Below are 22,156 nucleotides of genomic sequence, written 5' to 3'. Positions count from 1 at the left end.
GTTTTTATTTTATATGTACATTTTTGATTAGCAATATGTATTGCCTACCCACTTGGTGGCACCTGACATCTGGGGCAAGAAAAACTGAGGAAAATGGCGTCGGATGCATATTATATACCCCTGGCGCACTGACGTCAGGGAAGAAGTGACAGCAACTGACGACGGACCAAGACTTTGGAACTCTGGCCGACTGCGGGACCGCCTGATAGCAGGATAACCCAAGTGTGATGACTGCAGCAGTGTGAACACGCGAACATCTACATTTATTGTAGGTACAAAACTGTACTTTTCCACTCGTGAGGGTCCATAAGGTTTCTGCTAAGGTTGTCTGCCAGAGTGTTTTGTTTTCTTGGCAGGAATTGAGCTTGAAGATGTACTTGGTAAGTCAAGGCTGTGTCCCACAATGCCATGGCTAGTCTGCAAAGGGGGTAGGAGTGTGTGCCCCCCTGCTTGTTTATGTACCACATAACTGTGGTGGTGTTCGTCTTTATCAGTAGTTGTCCTGGATGAAGTAAGTCCTTGAAGGCTGTCAGGGCATTCTGAACAGCTAATATCTCTTTCTGGTTGATATGCAGATGCATTTGTCTTGGGCTGCATATGCCCTGAATGCATCTCCCCACCAGGTGAGCCCCCCAAGCATAGTCTGATGCGTCTGTAGTTAGGGTTTGGTTGGCAGGGGGTAGAGTGAAAGACCGTCCCATGTTCTGTTGACATGTCTCTGCCCACCAAAGAAACTCCTGTTGTAGGCAGGGAATGAGAGGAATCATTGTTTCCAGACTGTGACAGTGTTGACTCCATAAACCTTTTAGGTACCACTGTAGTTTCCTCATATGCAGTCTTGCATATGGAATCAGTAGAATGCAGGATGCCATGAACCCCAAGGCCTGCAGAATTTGTCCTGAAGATAACTGGGGTTTTGTTGCCATCTGTTTGAAGTAAATAGTCAGTTGCCTTTGTTTGTCTGGCATAAGGTAAGCCATCTGGGCAGTTGTATTCAAGCTTGCATCCAGGAATGTTATCTTTTGAGAGGGTACCAGTTGTGATTTCTTTTTGTTTATTGTGTACCCTAGGCATGTTAGAAGCCTTTTCACAAACGCCAGATGTTGAAGAAGAATGTCCTTGTTTTTTGCTTGAATGAGACAGTCGTCCAAGTAAGGATAGATTTGTATACTACTTTGTCTGCAGAATGCAATTATTGGTGCCAGGCACTTTGTAAAGACCCTGGGCACAGTAGATAAGTCAAAGGGCAGTGCAGAGAATTGGTAATGCATAAAGCCAGCCTTGAAGCAGAGGTATCTTCTGCATGATTCCCTTATTGGGATATGCAGGTATGCCTCTGTTAAGTCTAGAGTCACTAGCCAAGCGTTCTTGCCCAGCATGGGCAGAAGCTGCTGCAGAGTTAGCATTTTGAATTTTGGTATGTCTAAGAATATTTTCAAAATTGATAAATCCCAGTATTGGGCGCCATGCTTTGTCTTTTCTGGGTACCAAGAACAGTCTTAAGTAAAACCCTTGTCCTTTTTCCTGTTCTGGCACTGGTTGAATAGCCCCTATATCCATGAGGGACGTAACTTGTTTCTGTGTCTCTGCCCATTGATTTCATGGTAGATCTGGCCAATCGTTTGGAATTGGCAGAGTATGGAAATGAAATCTGTATCCCTGCGATACTATGTTTAATACCCACTTGTCCTGGATTATTAACTGCCAGTTTTGAACATGAAGTAATAGTTTTCCCCCTAAGGGGGCTGCCAAAAGTTAAGTGCTTGATGATGGCAGAGGGAAGTCATTGAGATTGTTTACTATAGGGTTGTGCTTTATTTCCTCCATATTTGGAGGTAGAGGCACCCCATTGCTTTGACCTGTAAGAATCATGTGATTGGTATCTAGAGCCCTTTGAGTGCCTGGATTTGCCCCGTGAAGCTGTGTCGGACACAGGAAAGGACAATTTTTTTGTAGGCCAGTGTCTACTGAATCTTGGTGGCTGCACTTGTAAAAAGTCTTTTGCAGTTTGCATAGACTTAGCTTTGTCTTCCATTTTCTTTAAAATCTCTTCTGCCTTATTACCAAACAGAGTATCATGCTGTAAAGGTGCATCCAACAACTTAGCTTTAACATGATCAGGCAAATTTTGCTCCTTTAGCATGCCTTCTAATCACAGATCCAGTAACTGCGACCCTCAAGGAATCAAAACCACATTGCAAAGTATGCTTTCCAACTTGTTCTGCTGCATGCAATAATTCCTGTAATTTTTTATTTTCCACATATTCAGAAATCAACATAATTTTCTGTTTCAATAATCCCATAACATGCTGTTGATATTTAAGCATATGAAACTGGCAGTTTAAGGCCCTAATTGCCAAGGTTGCAGACGTATAAACCTTCTTTCCCCATCTATCCAGCGCCCTGGAATCTCTATCATAGGGGGTAGGATTCTTAGCTGTTGAGGCCTTTACACCTTTGGGACTCTGTGATATAGTTTCAAGGTCAGCAGCAGGGTTTTTGAATAGAAATTTGTGAGAGTCAGGAACCCTGTAATATCTGTCTGGCTTGCAAGGAGCCGGAGGTAAGAAATCTGGAGTCATGCTTGATTCCGAAAACACATCATCATCTACAATGTCTAATACTGGAGGTATGGCTAAAGGCCTATGCTGAGGGAGAAGAAGGAAATCCCTAAGCCTCTTTTTTGATTCTGAGAAATCTTGACTCTCCCAATGAAAATGTTCCCTCAAAGTATGCAAAGTTTCTCCAAAGGAATAATCTTCAGGAGGAGATGCAGAAGGGATGGATTCCTCTGCATCTGAATCCTCATAGGGTGGTATAGAAAATTCCTGATCAGAAGAAATAGAAACCTGTTCTGAAAATTCATAATCAGTGTCTTGCCTAGGCCTCTTTTCAGGGGGGGGTTGGGAACCCCTGATCAAAGTAATTAGGTCTTCAGCCATTTTGATCATCTGCTTTTTGGGCATAGAGGCCTGAGCACGTGGCTCATGTGTCAGATTTTTAGCCTTAGAAGTTGCCTTTGTCTTTGAAGCTGGCGTTGGTTGTATACAGAAATGCTGAGGCCTGAAGACACCCTCAGAAGCCGGCGCCTGCTCAGCGGCTCCGGACCCATCCGAGGGAGAGACATCCGCTGATACAATACTTTGAGAGTCTCGCGGTGTGCCGGAGTCCACATGGGTCTCGGTAGAGGCCTGCAACTCAAAAATAGCGGGTATCAGGGGCTGCGAAAGCGCCTCACTGAGTACCGGCGAACCGGCGACTGGCTTAGGAGAAGCTTTGTCGTCGGTTTTGGACCTCAGCGGTCTGTCTCTGTCCTTTTCTTTGTGTTTTTTGTGAACTCCGGTAGTCGGATTGCTATCTGACGACATTTCGGGGTAGTTAAATCTGTTTCCAAAATATTTTGAAGCAAAGATATACCGACGCTTAATAGTGCGTTGGTTAAATATAGCAAAAAACCGACAGCAAGGCACATTATGATCTGGGCCTAGACAAGGAATAAGGTACGAATGAAAATCCTTATGAGGTATTTGCTTCCCACAAGTAATGCCATTATTAACTTTTACTGACATCGGTATGGAGCAAGAAAAAGTTTCCCCAATGGGGTACTTAGCTTTAATTGAAGACTTCGGTTCTGAAACTCGAATTCGAAAATTTCAGGAGTCGGCCGACCGGCACTTGCGAACTGCTTCTGCTTTGGGCACCGCACGGCAAGAAAGACTAAAGAAGATGGCGTCGGCTGCCTGTTTTATACCCCTGATGACCTGACGTCATGGAAGAGACAGCAGCCGACGCAGGACCCAAGACTTTGATATTCAGGCCGACTGAGGGCAACCTGCCAGCAGATTACCCAAATGTAATGACTGCAACAGTGAATACACTCGAACATCTACATTTATAGTAAGTGTACACAACTGTACTTTGCTGGTGCGAGACGGTATCAGATGCCTTTGACAAGTCTTAACATGGTGGACACAAGCAGACTATTGTTTCTGTGTTGGTTTATTATATTAGTAAAATGCAGTAGAGGTTTTGTGCTGGGGCCGTAAAGGCATTTTGTGTTTCTGATCGCAGGTTATTTGAGGTTAGGTTTTGCATCAGCTGCATATGGATGCATTTGTCTAATATTTTGGAGAGAGGGGAGAGAAAGGCTATCAGTCCGTAGTTATTAAACTATGTAGATGTGCCGCCTTTGTGCAGTGGTATGATGTAGAATTTTTTCAAAGTGATGGGGTGTATCTTTCTGCTATGGACCTGTAAATTTGTATGGACACAGGGAAGGCTATGATTTCTGCAGCCATTTTTAGACAGTCTGATGGTAGTTGGTCTACAGCTACAGAAGTAGTTTTTAGTTTAACGAGCAACTTTCCTACGAGTGAGGTAGGTCCTGGACTAAAATTTAAATTTTGTCGGTTGTTTTGATATGACAGGGGTAGAGTGAAGGGGCAGATGTGTTAGTGTCTAAGAGAGATGATATTGATTGTATAAAGTAGGAATTAAACTGTGTGGAGATAGTCTGTCGTATCATCTGTGTTTGGAGAAGGACTAGTAGTCTTGCTAGGGTGGAGTAGTTATTTAGTGATGACCAAAAATGTTTTGGGTTGTTTATATGTTTGCCTTGCAAATTGGTATAGTACGTTTGCTTATTCTGTTTAACATAGAGTTTTGCAAGGTTTCTAAGATGTCTAAATTCCTGGAGTGCATTTTGAGTTTTATTTTTGTACCAGTTTTTCCAGGCTGTATCCCTTTTTATCATGTTTTTTTTTTCCTTTGTCAGCCATGGTGGACTTTACACTTTTATTACGTACTGGTTATAGCTTATTTAAGGTCTGTAAGAATGAGTTATTAAAGTGTTCTGCAGCAGTATCTAGAGGCATTGCTCCAAGTACATTCTAGTTATATTTTTTTAGTGTTTCATTGACATTATCTTTGCTGAAATTGGTTGTATTTCATATTTGATTATAGGTAATATGCTTATCTAGGTTATGGTGAGTTCTAATAGCATATGTTGGTATGTGGTCACTTGTGTTATCTGAGAGGCAGCCTACTTTTGTCAGTGTGCCTGGTTTGTTTGTAAGAATCTCTTCTAATGTTGAGTGTCTGCCTGAAGTTTTATTGATTCTAGTAGGTGTAGTTATTAATTGTCTGAAGTTGTACAAGTCTATGGATTCAGTGGGGGTAGTGGACTTTATGAGTTGCCTGTCTTTGTTTAAGTCTTCAAGTATTATAGTTTCATCTTTAATTTTTAAGGATATCCAATGAAGTAAATGGAAGAGTTTGTATTCTGGGCCCTTAACCGGGATCTGGACCCCCTTTCTGCCACTGTACCAGCTTTCTTGATTTTTTAGCACAAAGAAATGCCTTACAACTTGGCAGCCCTGAGCTTTAAAGCAGTAGCAATGTTAGTTGCATTGTTTAACCCTGGTCTTTCACTGGCATTTAAATGGATCTGCCAAAGCAGTTACTTATATTCTATACTGTACTCCCTGGGCCACCCCTGGGATTCCCGGCCACCTGTTCCAGTAGAAAAACATAAAATAAAATTTCTTGTTATTTCTGCAAGAAAGCAGTCACACCAGGTTTAATATGAGTTGCCTGTCTTTGTTTAAGTCTTCAAGTATTATAGTTTCATGTTTAATTTTTAGGGATATCCAATAAAGTAAATGGAAGAGTTTGTATTCTGGGCCCTTAACCGGGATCTGGACCCCCTTTCTGCCACTGTACCAGCTTTCTTGATTTTTTAGCGCAAAGAAATGCCTTACAACATGGCAGCCCTGAGCTTTAAATCAGTAGCAATGTTAGTTGCATTGTTTAACCCTGGTCTTTCACTGGCATTTAAATGGATCTGCCAAAGCAGTTCCTTATATTCTATACTGTACTCCCTGGGCCACCCCTGGGATTCCAGGCCACCTGTTCCAGTAGAAAAAAAAAATTTCTTGTTATTTCTGCAAGAAAGCAGTCACACCAGGTTTAAATTTAAGTATGGGTTTAGTTAAAGGGACCAGAAAATGTGGAGCTTACCTACAACGTAGTTCCATTTATGAAGGTGAAGTTTTTAGGTTACCCAGTTTAAACTCCACTTTCCATTTCAAATATAGTTTCAGTTGTAAACGTATAGGAGTGGTGTACCCGGCCTTTTGTGACTTTTGTTTTTCTTTTTAAGTTGCTAATACTGAGTGCTGTGTACAAAAGAGAATTTACAAATATCTTTTTGAAATTAGCCAGAAAAAGGACACTAATGCCTTTTACAGACATCATATTTCCTGCGTAAATAACAATGCATTTTATTTTTTTTGTACTGGAACAGGTGTAGAATACAAGGAACTGCTTTGGAAGATCTGCTTAAATGCCAGTGAAAGACCAGGGGTTAAATGTTGCAATTTCCATTGTTAGTGCTTTAAAGCTCAGGGCAGCCAAGTTATAAGGTATCGCTGTGCTCCTTTTTTGCCTTCGTTTTGGTGTGACAGTCTTTATTCCCACATCTTAAAGTGGCCAGTTTTGAGTGATGCTTCTACAAGAAATTACTGGTTTTCCATTATGGTGTTTAACTTATGCTTCATTCTTGCACTTATCAGCCTGTTATGATCATATTTATTGTATTTATTATTTTTGTTGTATTATATATTCATGTATTGATTAACTTAATTTTAATAGTTTTTTTTTTTAATTGTTATTCTGGTGCTTGATAGGGATTCACTTCATAATCTCGAAATACTGAAATCTCGAGTTTCAGTTTTTCGGGACCATGAAATCGAATCCACACAACACTGAAACACCAAAACCACAAAATTCAAAACACCTAAAACACAGCACACACCAGACCACACATATACCTCATCACCCACATCAGAACATAAACAAAACAACACACATCCAGAAACTTATAAGCAGGGCGCCTCCCCACACCCCCTTACTTATATATACTAACTCCGACATCGCACAAACAGTAAACAAAAGCAACCACATGCACATTCTACAGTCCCTCACACACACATCACACATATCAGCACACTCACATGCACTCAAACTCCCACCCAAAACCCTTACAAAACAGTCACTTACCTGACATAACACCTAAATCCACACACTGCACCTCACACCATCCACATACAATCCCGGACATTACATAGCGTAAAGCCATAACTGCAAATTTGAGATATTCAAATTCGCGGTTATGCAGTTTCGCTGTTTTCAGACTTCGACTTTATAGTCTCGAGATACTGAAATTCGACATTTCAGTATTTCGAGATTATAAAGTGTTTCCATAGACAGGTATCCTGTTTTGACTTTTAGATTTTAGTCTCTCCAAGTTTAACCTAGCTTATAATTGGTGCTGCTGAGTTTAATTTAATTATTTATGTTATTTCCTGACTGGATTGTTATCCAGTCTATGATTTATTTAAGATTTTGATCTGTTATTTCAGTACTGATGAAGCTCCATACCTGGAGATGAACGTGCTTAACATTTTATTTATTTGTCAGTAAATTATTCGACTATATTGTTTAACACTGCTCATTCACATCTGTTTTTTGCCAAGTTCGTTTTTCTGGTTGTTTTATTCTTGGCCGATACATTTGTGGTTATTTGTCTCCATAGAACCAAGGATTTCAGAAAGGCTGACCAGTTGTTTGTCTCTCTCTCTCTCTCTCTCTCTCTCGTAATGAATTGGGCAAGCCAGTTTCCAGAGTTACTCTGGCCAAATGGTTAACAGACTATATCTCTTTTGTCTGTAGTAAAAGAGGATTATCCTTGCCTTAAGCCTCTTAGAGCTCATTCCTCGAGGTCTATGGAAGTCTCTTCAGCTTTTTGATGAAAGGCTTCCATAGATGACATTTATGCAGCTACAGCGTGGACTAATGCTCATACTTTTATTGCTCGTTACAAATTGGATTTGGTTTCCAGGAACAGCTCTGCCTTTTGCTTTTCAGTACTCTGGAATTTCCTTCCATGAAGACCCCCCAAGTTCCAGTAGCTGGGACTCTGTCCCATCAATTGAGGAATGAATGAAAAGGACAAAATCAGATAAAATTATATACTCAGCATAACGTTCCGTCTGTATTGTCCATTTTCATTCTTTCTCAAATTCCCACCCACATGCCCCCTTTCCTTTTCTCCTGGAAAGACCAAAGAGTTTTTCTTTGGGGGCCTTTGTTCCTTGTTTGAGCTCCAGATCCTTTTCTTATTCTATTTCTTTAAAGTATTGTCCCTTTATCTCTAAGGGCAGCAGACTCAATCTGAAGTATGTTAGGTTGGTGGGCATTATGGGTAAAAGGAGCTTGAGATTTTTTGGATCTAAGGGATCTGGTAGAGGTGGGCAAGTCAGATCCAAGACCCATCAGTTGAGGAAGAATGTAAATGGGCAACACAGATGGAATGTTATGGTGAGTACATAACTTTTTTATGTTTAATTGCTGACTGACTCATGGACTCAACAGTTACATGCTGTTCTTCTGTTCTTAAGTACGTAATATAGCAGCTTTTATTAAATGCCTGTTCATTTACACTTGTTTGGCAAACAGTTTTTGTTCTTAAGTTGGTTCTTTGATACTGTTCTTAACTAAATGAAATATTTTGTTGTCTTTACAGTTAGTGCAGTATCACCTTGTGCTTGGAATGTTTGTGTGGCTAGAAAAGCACCATTAGTTGCCTCTGACAGCAGTTCATCTGGTGGTTCTGACAGTGATGATGAGGAAGACAAAACAGACATAGTCACAGAGATCATCACCACAGGATCGGTGCATGAAACTATTAAGCTCACAATGGATGCCAAGAATGAAAAGGCTGTTTTCACCAGGTACTGTAATTATCATTTTTATATCATGATGGGACCAGTAGATGGATCCAGTAGGCTCTTCATACCTGGCATATTCTGGGTTGCTTTGTCTTGCTACTGTCTTTGTCCAGTACAGTTTTCAGTGGTTGGTTCCATCTGAGTTCTGTTTGGGTGCTGGTTACTGCTAGGTGTAGCTGCTAGATTCACTACCAGTAACTAGTAGATACACTGGATCTTAATGGTTCTCATTGTTTTTTTCAGAAGGTGCAGTCAGGTTGGTTGAGTCCTCATTAGTAATTCTGTTAAGTAAAATGGGGAAGATGGGGAACATCGGTTTATTGACTTTTGCATCTTAGTTGTTAAAAGTCACTGTCATCAGTACCTATGCTTTTTAGGTGCATGGAATAGTAGCAGGCCTTAATACTTAATGTTGGACAGTGGGGGAATGTGCAAGTCTCAGATGTTCAATACATTGATCATCCTTGTAGTAATCTAAGCTATTTGGGCCTTACCCTATGCACTGGCCAGCTTCACATAGCTTTGGATTTCTTCCACATGTCCCAGCTACCAGGAGCACATGAAGAGCTCCATATAGAAGGCAGTTGGAGGGTCAAAAATCTTCAGAGCTATGTTTTGCCACTGAAGTGAGCATTTCATGCATTAGTCCTTTTAGTCTCTCAGTTGGCTAGTGTAGTGATTTTTCAAGAGCTGGGCTAAGTCCCCATTATGGAAAGCCTTCCTATTTTAAATAGATTTTTTGACAAAATCTTGTTTTTTTTTTCTTTTGGAAAGTTTATTGCCTTTATGCTTTGAAGGAGTTAATGTTGGTGATTATGTAAACTCTGTGAGGAAAAGTTTAATTTTTAATAGATTTTAACAATTTGTGTGTTTGGGGCAAGATATTGCACTTGTGGGGGATTGTCAGTGGTTTACTTACCTCAGAATCATTTGTTCTCTGTCATTCGCCTTACCAACTTGTCAAGGCTCAACTTTGCTTTTGGCTTACTGATGGAGCAGCAGTGGGCCACTATGGTTGTAGGTTGTACCTTCCCCAATACATTAAAAAATATATAAGGAGTCTTTAAGGGTCAGACAGTCTCTTAGTTTTCCTCAGCTGCTGGTGGGTGTCTCTGCTTTGGCCACTTCTTCCTGAGACTACCCCCCCCCCTTCTTCCATGTAGCATTCCAAGCCACCAACCAGGGGAGGTAGCCATGCCCCCTGCAGCTATATGGATGCCCTTGGTGGGCAAGAGAGAGAGACACTATTGTCTGTGTCTGGGGAAGAGACAAGTGAAGGATCTTCACTTAGCTAGGAGGGGGTTGTAGTTGCAGGGTCCATAGTGCTAAGATTCAGGCTTTGTACAAAGATAGTGAGCTTTGTGAGAAAAACTTCCATTCTCATATGTCTTTTTCCATGGACAGGGCAGATTTACTGGGATTTGCCAAGGAACTGATTACTGCTTTTACTATGCCTACAGAATATTCAGGCATGAAAAGAAAGAGGTCCTTTTCATTCTGACAGGATTTTTCAGTCACAAGAGCAGCCATTGAGGGGAATGCTCAGGACATTCTTTTCAGTCTGAGCATTCTGACGAATGCATGGCTTCAGACAGCCCTGTTGAAGAAATTTCTTTCACTTACATTTTATATAATATGAATGATTTGTTACAACTATAGATGCTGAAAGCAACACCTCTGTTGTCTGTTATAGAGAGTATTTTTCTCACTGCTTCCAATCTTCCTAACGGTCAAACTCCTGCACTTAAGAAGTCTGCCAGGTTACCTAGTGTGGCCGAAACACAAAAGTACCTGTTTTCCAATTGTAAAGCAAACCTGGCAGCCATTTCTCTTTCCAAGTTTGCCCTGCTAAACAGGTTACTGCGATTAACCCCATTTCTTCTGACAAAGATGGGAAAGCAGTGGATAAATTGGAGAAAAAAATTATATGTCCTTACATTCGCTGCTGCAGTATTCTTAATTATTCTTAACTATATGGGATTCCCTGCCACAGAATCCTGATGTCCAGCCAGTCTTCCAAAGACTTCTGAATTTAAAAGGTATGCCAAATGTTACCATATGCACCCTGCATAACGTAGTGCATAAAAGTGATGTTCAGGCTTACAAAAAACAGAACAACTTTGCCGCCAATCTGAAGGTATGTTTTACACCATCTGTCTATTTATCCGGGTCCGTTTTCTGCCACTTGAACAGATTTTCGTTCTCCAGGGACTTCCTACACCTAGTTGTTTTTTTTAGAAGATAAGTGCCCCATTGGGGATTTTGCTTTTTCTATTTTTTTGTGTTCCTTGAGGTTAATATCATCCAGGAAGGGTAAGTGCCAGTGTGGGAGACATATTCCATGTAGAGACCGCCACAATGTATCTTTTTTGCTTAGGTGCTTCTCATGACCATACGTCCTGTTCTGTTTGTCAGGCATTTGTTCTGAAAACCCTTCACAGTAGACTCTCTTACCTTTTTTTGTATCTTGAGAACCAGCATCTTAGGCTACTTGCTAAAGATACTATGAAAATAATCTCCTGCCCCGAGGGTCATCCATTAGGGAAGAAGAGTGTGAAAAAGGTACGACCAGAATCTTCTGCTGTCCAGCCTCTGCCAGGTATTTTTCCTGAGGTTGTTATGAACCCAGAGGCTTGCCTGACTGTGTTGTTGGATTTATCTGCCAAGACCATGTTGGGAGCCAGGGAGGATCCAGCTAGCAGAACGTCTGAAGAGGCTTTGCAGGCATCTGTCTCTGTCTCTGGATGTTCAGAGGGAACCATGGTTGATTTTTTTCGTAGGGGCCTAGGGGAGTTCCTCAGTTTCTAGCTGAGGAAGAAGTTTGTGCTATGGTTCTTGACTGTCGTTCTGGATCTGAGCCTTTTCAGGACATTCCCTTAAAAAAGAAAGAAAAAAATTAAACACGTTTCTTCTGCTTCTAGGGATCCATAAAGTGAGTGGCAGAGTTTTACTCAGGGGGATTTTCCGCCTTAATGTCCTTAAAGCCTCCTCATGGGGTTTCGGTTCCTGCACCTCCTTGGTCCTGTACTCCTCTTAAAAGGCCTAGAGATCTGGATTCTTCTGAGGATGGATCAGATTCTACTGATGAGTCCCTAACATATTGTACTCCGATTCCTTCTCCTTTGGACTCTGGATGGGTCAAAGGAGGAGGAATCTATTAGTCCTGATGTTCCTTTGGAGGAAATTTCCTTTGGCGACACACTTTCTAGGATGATGGATTTTTTTTTTGTTAAGTGGGATTGTATTTGGGTCTCTGATATCCATAAAAGGTACTATGAGTTGTTGCATTTGGACTCTCCTAAACCTGCAGCTATTCCTCCTGTCTTGGCTGCTTTACTGGATGCTTTCTCCATTGATTCTTAGACGCCTTATTCTCTCCCCTCTGCTCCAAAGAAGCCTGATAGTTTTTATAGGGTTGCTGAGGATTGATCTTTTTTTATATAAATGTCTTGCTGCTGTCCCTGGTAGTGTCCGTAGCCTCTGATAAGCCATCTGAATTGCATCCTTCACCCAAGTTATTGCCTTCTGACAAGGACAGCAGAACTATGGACAGGCTGGGCAAAAAGGTTTACACTTTTGTTACCCTAGCTTTTAGAGCTTTTAATTATCAGACCCATATGTCTAGGTATGTGTTGGCTCTTTTTTTCTGAGGCATGTCAACTTATTTCTGATTTTCCAGATGCTGAGGGTAAAATGTCTGTTCTTTCTTTGCTAGTGACATCCTCTCAAGTTGTTCGTCATTCTGTTAAATGTAATTATGATACAGCAGATGCCTCTTCTAGGGCTGCTGTTTTTGGTTCAGTTATGAGGAGGTATTCTTGGCTTAGGCTTTAACCTCTACCTGTTGATATTAAAGCAAAGTTGATGGATGCTCCTCTGGATTGTAAATTTTTGTTTGGGGAAGCTGCTGCTGGTTTAAGTCCCTTCAAAATAAGGGTATGGCCTTATGGGAACTTAAACATGTGTTTGTTTCTCCTGTGCCAAAATTTCAGAGAAACTACCCTGCTAAGCCTGCCTTTGTTCATAGGCAATCACGTCCTTCTACTAAAGGTAAAAGGAGTGACACATTGACTCCTACTGCTAAGGCTACTCAATTTTCTGGGACTCTGAAGCCTGCCTTTCTGGACAAACCAGGCGCTGTGTGGCTATCCATCTCTTCCCAGCCACATTCGTCTTTCTCTTCCGGTTTGGCTTCATTTCACTCAGGATTCTTGGGTTCTGTTGATCATTCGTCCAGGGTACTTCATGATGTGGAAATGTCGTCCTTCGTTTATGGGCATTCCTCAGCCTCCTTGGGGGCATCTTCCCTTTTTTACCAGAGGTTCTTCAAGATCTCTTGTCTCAGGGTACTATTCAAGAGGTGCCTGTGTCCCAAAGAGGTAAAGGGTTCTACTCCCAACCTGTTTCTAGCACCCAGAAAAGAGGGCACTTGGAGACCTATTCTAGACCTCTCTCATCTAAACACTTTTCTAAAAGTACTTTCCTTTCAGGTGTTGTCCCTTCAGATTCTGTTTCCTCTTTTCCTCCCTCAGGCCTGTATGGTGTCTCTGGATCTCAAGGATGCTTATCTCCATATTCCGATCCATCCTCTTTTCCAGACGTTTTTGTGTTTGTCTGTTACTTCTTGGCATTTTCAGTTCTCTGCTTTGCCCTTTGGCCTTTCTGCTGCCCCAAGGATGTTCACCAAATGCCTTGTTCTTGAGATTGCCTTTTGCAGACTTCAAGGAATCCAAATATTTCCTTACTTGGATGACCTGTTGATTCAGGTGTCCTGTCCAGAGACCCTTTTGCAAAATCTTCATTTTGCCTTACCCCTTCTTCAGAGCATAGGGTTCACTATAAATTTCAAAAAGTTTTTTTTTCTGACTCCTTCTCAGGATCATGTTTTTCTGGGTTGCAGGATTAGGACGGTGCCAATGCTTGCATCACTGCCCCCTCCAAAGGCCCTAACTCTCATTTCTTTCTTTCATATTCTTCCTTCTCTGGCTTTCATTACTGCCAGGGAGTTTCTGAGAGTTCTGGGTTTCATGGTATCCACCATTCTGATTCTCTCTCTGACCAGACTTCATATGAGAAAGTTTCAGTGATTTCTGAAGTCACTGTGGCTTCAGCATGCTCATCCTTTAGAATTTGTAGCCCCTCTTCTTCCTTGCCAAAGACAGGGACTTCTTTGGTGGATATTCAGCAATTGTTTCTGAATCTAGGGATTCCTTTTCATCACCCTCTTCCTCTCAGGAATTGTTCACAGATGCCTCAGAGGTGGGATGGGAGGGTGACTTTTGTCTCCCTAAAGGTATAGGGGGGTGTGTTTGCCTCGTCAGCTGAAGGAGCACATCAGTGTCAAAGAGGTGAGAGCTCTTCTACTGGTTCTTCAGGCCTTTCAAGTCTCTTTTCTCCAGAGCATGTCAAGGTATTCACAGACAATACCACAGTGATGTGGTATATCAACAAACAGGGAGGAACGAGATCTTATTTTCTTTGCTGGTTGGCACTTCTGGTATGGAATCTTGCTGTCAAGTGACTCTTTAGGCAGTTTATATCCATTCTGGTCAGAACATTGTGGCAGACACTCTGAGCAGATCCTTACCTCAGTCCCATGAATGGATGCTTCACAGGGATGCGTTTCTGGACATTATCCACCAGTAGGGTGCTCCTCAAGTGGATCGTTTTGCCTTCCCTCTGAACAGACAACTTCCTCTGTTTTATGCCAGAGTCCCGAGTCCTGTGGTATGGAAGATGGGCACCCTCTCATTCTCTTTTAAGGAGATGTTCTTTATGCATTCCCTTCCCTTCCTCTCATTCCAAAAGTCTTGTTCAAAATTCAACAGGATGCTCCCAAAATCTTGTTGGTGACTCCCTTTTGGCTGCAACAGCACTGGTTCCCTCTTTTTCTGCATCTAACCAGGGGCAATCATCACAAGTTACGTCACAGGGTGCATCTAATCACACAAGACAAGGGATCTCTCATCCATCACCACCTTTTCACATTTCATCTAACACTGTGGGTGATAGGATTTTGATTTCTCATAGACACCTTTTTTCTAAGGACATGCTGCAAGTCCTGCAGGAGGCTAGGAAACATAAGACTAGGAATTCCTACGTATCCCAGTGGAAGAGGTTTTCTTTTTGTTGTCTACCTCGTAACCAGGTGCGAGTTGCTCAATGCTCATTTGGCCTGTTTTCCTATTGTTTCCTACCTATCAGCTATCTCTGCTTGTCTGCCTTTTTCTCCTCCTCTAGCTGCTAGATTTGAGGTGAAAGAATTTCTTAAAGGTGCCCCTAATATTACACCTCCCAGGAAGCCTGTTCCTCCTCCTTGGAATCTTAATTTTGTTTTGGAGAAATTGACTGCTTGAGCAGTAACCCTTCTTTTATGCCGAAGGTGGTTAATGAGCTATCTCTTAATCTGCCTACTTTTTTCCTTTCTCCACAGACTGACAGTGAGAGGGTGCTGCATACTTTGGAAATGCATAGGCCGCTTAGAGTTTATTTGGATATGAAGCACCACAACACTCCATTTATGAATAGGCGGAAAAATATACAAATAAAAAACAATCCACCAAGGGTTGCAACATCAAGAAATACTGCACAGTCAAAATTAACATTAGAAAAAAATTGTTCTGAAGAAGCCTTGTTTAAGATGAAAGCGTGGATTAAAAGTTATTTTAACACTAATTTTGACTGTGCAGTATTCCTTGACATTGCAAGCCTTGATGGATTGTTTTTTCTTTATTTGGATATGACCAAGGCTATCAGAAAATCTGATCAGTTTTTTTCTTTTCATCGTAGATCTTTGGGACTTGCTGTATTCAAGCAGACTGTTTCTTCTTGAATTTCAAAGCTATTTCCTTTTGTTACACTTTTCATGACAAGAGCCTTCCTTTTTCAATTAAGGCTCATTCTGCAAGAGCTGTGGCTTCTTCTGGTGCTTTTTTTCAAAGGCTTAGATACTAATTCTATTCTTGAAGCAGCTACCTGGTCTTCTGTGCATACCTTTACCAAGCACTACAAGTTGGATGGTATCTCTAGAGCTAGGGCTGGTTTTTCTAGTTCAGTTCTTCATGTTTTTTAGGGGATTATTCTGTCCATTTCTCCTGCCTAGTTTCCCCTTGAACTTTGGCACTCTCCCATATAGTTAAGAATACTGCAGCAGTGAATGTAAGGACATAGTACCGTTGAGTAAAATCTTACCATAACAGTACATGTCCTTGCCTTCAGTGCTGCAGCATTCCCTTCCTCTCTCGATCCCCCTAGTTCTTTACCTACCCGGATGTACACGTTACTTGTTGGGTTCCTTGGACTGGTGTTCCTCTTGGGGCAGTCAGTTCTGTTTTTGGTAAGCCTGAACGTCACCTTTATGCCCTACTTTACTCATGGTGCATGTGGTGACGTTTGGCATACCTTTTAAATTCCAAAGTCTTTGGAAGACTGGCTCGATGTTAAGCTTCTGCGGCAGGGAATCCCATATAGTTAAGAATACTGCAGCAATGAAGGCAAGGACATCTACCGTTACGGTAAGATTTTACACAACTATGCTTTCTTCTAGCACTTTTTCAGGATTTTAAATTGCCAAGCTGATGCTAAAGTATATGATTGCATCTTTTGAGAAATGCAGATATTAATAGTTAATCTTCCTTCTTTTGAGTTAAGAAAGTAATTAATTGGATCTGTGACAGCTGTTTCTCAAATGACTAAACATATTATAAAATGTGCTTGTGATGATGCTGATTCTTCCTACTGAGTGGATCAGTTTTGAGGAGACTTGCTTCACTTCATTCTCAAAACATTCCTGATGATGTTAAATATGATATTTTAAATTTGTCCCATGCAGAAAAAGAGACTGTTTGACTCTTCTGTAGCTGATATGCTTAAAAAGTATGATGAAATGGGAAAACTGATTCAAGGAGTGACTCAGATTTTTCAACCCTCCTTCTTCAGAACAAATAGTAGTTTTCTCTCTTCCTTTGTTATCTGTACCAATAAACAAGTTAAACAGCATGGAGCCAGTAATCTGAATTAAAAAAAAAAGGTGCAAAAAAGAAAGGAAAAGCCTCCAAAAATCAAGGACTGTCCTCCCAGCCAGCATGACTGTCCACCTCTTCTTGCTGTCCCTTCCACAGTCTTTATGTTTCCCTGAGACTGCATCTTCCCTTTTGGCATCAGATAGCCTCAGACTGTTGAGGTCTGAAGGTAATCTAGTGTGTGCAAGGGGTACTCTTAATGGGAATACCTTTCCCCATTTCAGGAGACTATTTATTGCCCAGAGAACCAGATGTCTCTTTTTCCTCACATTCTGCACAGCATGCTATTTCAGGGAGTCATCAAACTAGTGCTTGTCAATCTCATAGGCAAAGGTTATTATTCAAATATATTTCTTAGTTCAAAAAACAGAGGGATCATGGAGGCTTGTACTGGATTTTTCTTTTCTAAGCCTTTTTGTCAATATTCTGAAGTTCAAGATGTTGTCATTTCAAGGTCTTATGCCTGTAATTCTTCATTAGCTTTCATACCTCTCAACATCATAGCAAAAGAAATCTTGGCAAAGGTAAACATAATAGGGAGACAAAGGTCCACAAATAGGGACATATTTTAAATGCTGCTTTTATGAACTTAGAATGTTATTAGAATAACAGATTCTGCATTAACATGCATTTTCCTAAGTATATGAAGTGTAAAACTCAAATGTCTGTCATTATTTAGTGACTTTGATCCGATTTACCAGAAAAGAACAAATTTTATGAGGAACACATGAAAAGTATGAGGCAAAATTCTGGACATTCTGCAGAAATCTGTACAATTGAGTGGTATGTTTAGCTTTCATGGTAATAAAACTGTATCTGAAGAATGCTTGACGTCACATTCCTATTACCAAGCATTTCAGGCATTTAATATTTGCTGTGTCTGGCTTACATTATCCCTTCTCTGTTTTATGCTTTTGACTTTGCACTGCACTAAGGGTATTCACAGAAATGCCTAGCTCCAGTTATTGCTTGCTGCTGACTCCAAAGTATTCACATTTTTCTATATTTGGAGAGTTGTCTTATCTTTGCTCTTTTTCCAGCTGTCAGGAGTCTATAGCAGCTGTCAAGGAATTTCTGCTCAGTCTGATCTGTCATTTCAATTTACAGACGTCTTCTCTCATCTCGTCTCACAGAATGGTTATCCTGGGATGTTTCTTGGTCTCTGCCTTCAGACGAGTAGATATATTCCAACAGTTCTTCCACAGTTTTTTTTTAGGGAGATAATTTTAATTCTGGGGATTTAAATGTTTTTTTTTGTTTTTTAACAGGAAACATCTTTATTAAATTATCAGTTATGACATAGGCAGTCATTCATTTATATAAATTAAAACAAGCCATTTTGACATAATCCCAGCTGCAAGCATTTTACATCACAAACCATACTGGCATAATCCTAGTTGCAAACATTATACATCACTTAGAATCTACCTAATTATTGTCAATCATTACATAGCTCAATCAAGTCCTGTCTTCTTTTAAACCTCATTCCTCCTCTGTATGTATTGTTCCCACAATTCCCAGTTATTTGCTCCTGTGTTTTTTTTTTTTAAATCCCAGTTCCAGTTGTTTTATCTCTGTTACTATATTCACTACTTCTAGTGCATTTGGTTTAGACTTTGATTTCCATTTTCTAGTAATTGCTTTTTTGTTTTTTTGGCAGCCACCATAATAAGATTCAGCAAGGCCTTACTATCTCTAGGCAGTTCTGATTCTGAAACATAGCTCAGAAAAATAATTTCCCTAGTTACACCAATTTACTCACCCAGTATCTCAGACAGAATAATCTGCGGGGAATCTTTAAAGTCTGCTAACTCATTACACTCCCAGAAAATATGTTCCCAGTTAACTTTCTTGTCACACCTCCAACATTTGCTGTCTACCTGAGGAAAAATTCTCTGGAGTCTACTTGGGGTATAAACATGTCTTTGTAAACATTTCCAAGTAAATCCTAAATCTTCTAGATTTTGTTGCATATTTAGGACACATACATATATCCCCCATTGTTTCTTTGTAAATTGCTTATCCAGTCTCTTTCCAGTCTGATCTTCTCTGATTAATTCTTTGAGTTATTTTGCAATATTGTATATGCTCTACTAACTATTTTTTTTTTAATGGCAACTTCAGTTCTAGATTCTACTATAAATACTACCAGTGCTGGTCTTTCCTGTAGGGCTCCCTATTTCTTTCTCTTTGCCTATACTCTGATGTTGATTTCTAACCTGCAGTCCAAATAAATTTGTGGCATATTCCTAATCTATTACCTTTTCATGTCTAGTTATTTGCTCCCAATACCTTTGTTCTTTGACAGTTTTCTCCAGTAAATTCCAGTCACCTCTTGCCTATTATCTGTATCCCTAATTGCAGTCATCCCTATTGGCAAAATCTCCATTATCCATTCCTGTGTTGGCTTATTTCTTAGAATACTTTCTACTACTTTATGAATGTAATGTTCTGTATGCTTATTGTTATTCTCGTTAAAGATCTGAATCCAAAATCCTAATTTGTCCTTGTTTCTTAAGCTTCCTCCTGTTTCATCATCACCCCTTTCCACTTTGGAATTACAGGTTTCTGCTTGTGCTATTTATAGGAGCCTTGACTGTGTAGCTCTGAATTACCCCCTTCAAATCAGGTAATTCCAATCCGTCTTGTTCTACTGGAAGAATCAACTTATCCCACTTGACTATTGCCATCTTCCCCTCCCAGATAAAATCCTTCAGCTCTTTATTAATTGCTATCTACAGCTTCTCCTCTGGTTGATGAAAATATGCCTGACCTGTGTATAAGACTAAAGGGAATTAAAACATTTTAACTGCTTGTATCTTATATCCATCTTACTATCCATAGCCATATAACAGAGCTTCCAATTTCTCAGTTTTTGTATTATCTTTTTAGTCTCTTCCCACATATGCTTAGCTGCCACACCAGAATCATTTTTAATCCATACTCCTAAATACTTCATTTTATCATGCCCCCCTAAATATGGATAATGCTGTACCAATTTGTGTGGGTACATAATTTAACGCTATTGTCTTTGGTTTAGCTTCATTAATTTTGTACCCCGAAAAGATTTGAAACTGTCTTAAAATGTTTCATAACACTGTAATGTCCTTTTCTGGTTTTGTCAAGTATAAAATAATATCATCTGCAAATAGAGACAGCTTTTCTTGACTACCATAGCAATTGTATCCTTGAATTTCTGAATCCCTTATTCTGTTTGCTAATGGTTCTAAATGTTGTGAAAATAACAAAGTGGAAAGAGGACATCCCTGCCTGGTTCCTCTGATAAAGCAGAAATTGTCAGGGAGGACCCCACCCACTTTAATTTTCACCTCCAGTCCTTCATATATCTTCCTAATCAACCTTATAATTTTATCAGATAATGCAAATGCTTCCATTGCCCTGCTCGAAAAGTCTCAGCTTATTCTGTCAAATGTTTTCTCTGCATCAAGACCCACCAAAAACAGTGGCGTTTTCTTACATTCAGCTTCCCTCTGGTTCATCAGTGTTCTGTTGATGTTGTCAAATGTTGCCTCCTCTTCACAAAACCACATTGATCCATATCTATCACTTTAGCATAACTTTTGCCATTCTTTTGGCTGTTATACACATAAACACTTTATAATCATGGGTTAGTATTGAAATGGGCCTGTATGAAGCTTGATCTGATGGATCTTTACCCTCTTTAGGTATTACAGCTACCACAGCTTTCTTCCAGGATGTTGGTACTTCGCCTCCTCTTAAAATACTGTTAAACAAAACCCTCCAGAACTTTATCGTTTTTTTCTTTCCTAGCCTCCAAACTTCCACAGGAATAACATCTATTCCAGGGGAATTTCCTGTAGATTCATTATCCATCACCATTTTTATCTCATCTCCTCCTATACTGTTAACAGTTGAGCCTCAACTACCTCAAAGCTTGACATATTTAATTCTTCCATAAACATTTCCATTTGTACTGTTTGTTAATTTCCATATTTCTCTGCTTTATACAGACTTTCACAGAATTTCCAAAATATTTCTAATATGTCTACAGGATCGCTTGTTAACTTCCTTGTTGTAGGCTCCCTAAGCTGGGTGTCAGCCCTTTCTACCTTCTGCTGCCTGAGTCACGCTAATAGTTTGTGTACTCTAGAGTTATTACCAAGAAACAGTTGCTTAACAGCAGTCTTTCTAAACTGATGCATATTATCAATGTAATCCCTTATTTTTTCTTTAGCATTCTGCAGTTGCTCCTCTTCTTGTTCTGTGAGATTCCCCTTATTCTGCAGTACTTTAACTTTTGTCAGTCCTTCTAAATAATTCTTGTTACTTCTTAACCATACCTCCCTTTCTTATATTTACACCCAATTTTTAAACTCCACTTTAATTTGATTCCACTCCCTAGCAATATTTTCAGAAGAAATTACTGTTTTGTAGTAGCTCCTGAATAATTTCCACTACCCATTCCTTAAATTCCTCTCTTTTCAACAGATTTAAGAAACGATCTTTGGTACACCTCCACAACCTTAGTTGCACTCTTCTTAAAAACTTTTTAAAAGATTTCTAAAAACAAACTTTTAATAAAGATAATGATAAAAACAGCCACAGGCAAACTTTAGCATGGAGAGCTATACCAACAGATAAGTGCTTTCGACAATAGGCCTTCTTCAGATCATGATTTCTTCCGGCTCACCTCCTAGAGTAAAAAAATAAACTAACCAATGAGGGCTAGGATAGGAGACACATCTATCCATTATCCAATTAGAAAATTAACCAATGGCTGGTTTCCTAGCGACCAACCTCCTTGCTTGCACCAATAGAAACTCTCCTATTCTTAAAGGATTGGCTTAAGTGGTACTGTGCTGTTCAGCCCAGGTGGCCGATCAGCCCTCATATTCACAATCCAGCTAGTTTCGCATATCTCAGTATGGTTAATGATGTCTCCTTCCCTGATAGTATAGGGTACACAGTGAACCACTTTAAAAGTAAATCTATGTGTAGGTTGTATACAGATATGCATAGCAAGTGCATTCTTGAGGTCTAAATTATGAATGTCCCTAAGGTGCCGAAGTATTCTATCTTTCAAGCGCTGATCAGTCTTGCCAGTGTAAAAAGCTTCACAGTGGCAGCATGTCGCAAGATAGACTAAGTGTCGACTATAATAGTCTGCATACACTTTAAATATATAGTTTCTGAGATTTAGGATGTGTAAAATTATTGCTACTATCAGTCAGCGGGCAAGCTATGTATCTTGTACATTTAAAGTCCCTTTCCTTTCCGAGATCTTGGAGCTGAATCCATCATTATTACAGACCAGTCTTGATATTTTTCTTGTTTTTAAAGGTGAACCTCGGATGCTCACCTACT

General features: G+C 40.1%; 1 protein-coding gene across 3 annotated transcripts in view; it reads left to right on the top strand.

Annotated features, from left to right (window-relative positions):
* Positions 1-22,156, top strand: part of PPP6R2 (protein phosphatase 6 regulatory subunit 2) — a 4,227,669-nt gene that overhangs the window by 3,732,832 nt on the left and 472,681 nt on the right. For all 3 annotated transcript variants that reach the window (XM_044088566.1, XM_044088567.1, XM_044088565.1), the window contains exon 22: positions 8,585-8,792. In XM_044088566.1, the coding sequence (XP_043944501.1) occupies positions 8,585-8,792 (208 nt within the window). The remainder of the gene's footprint in view (positions 1-8,584; positions 8,793-22,156) is intronic.

This window comes from Protopterus annectens, chromosome 11.part0 (genome assembly GCF_019279795.1).
Source record: "Protopterus annectens isolate FY-2018-M chromosome 11.part0, PAN1.0, whole genome shotgun sequence".
Classification (NCBI taxonomy): Eukaryota; Metazoa; Chordata; order Ceratodontiformes; family Protopteridae; genus Protopterus; species Protopterus annectens.
The sequence above is the reverse complement of the archived record's forward strand: the minus strand, read 5'-3'. Positions and strand labels throughout refer to the sequence as shown.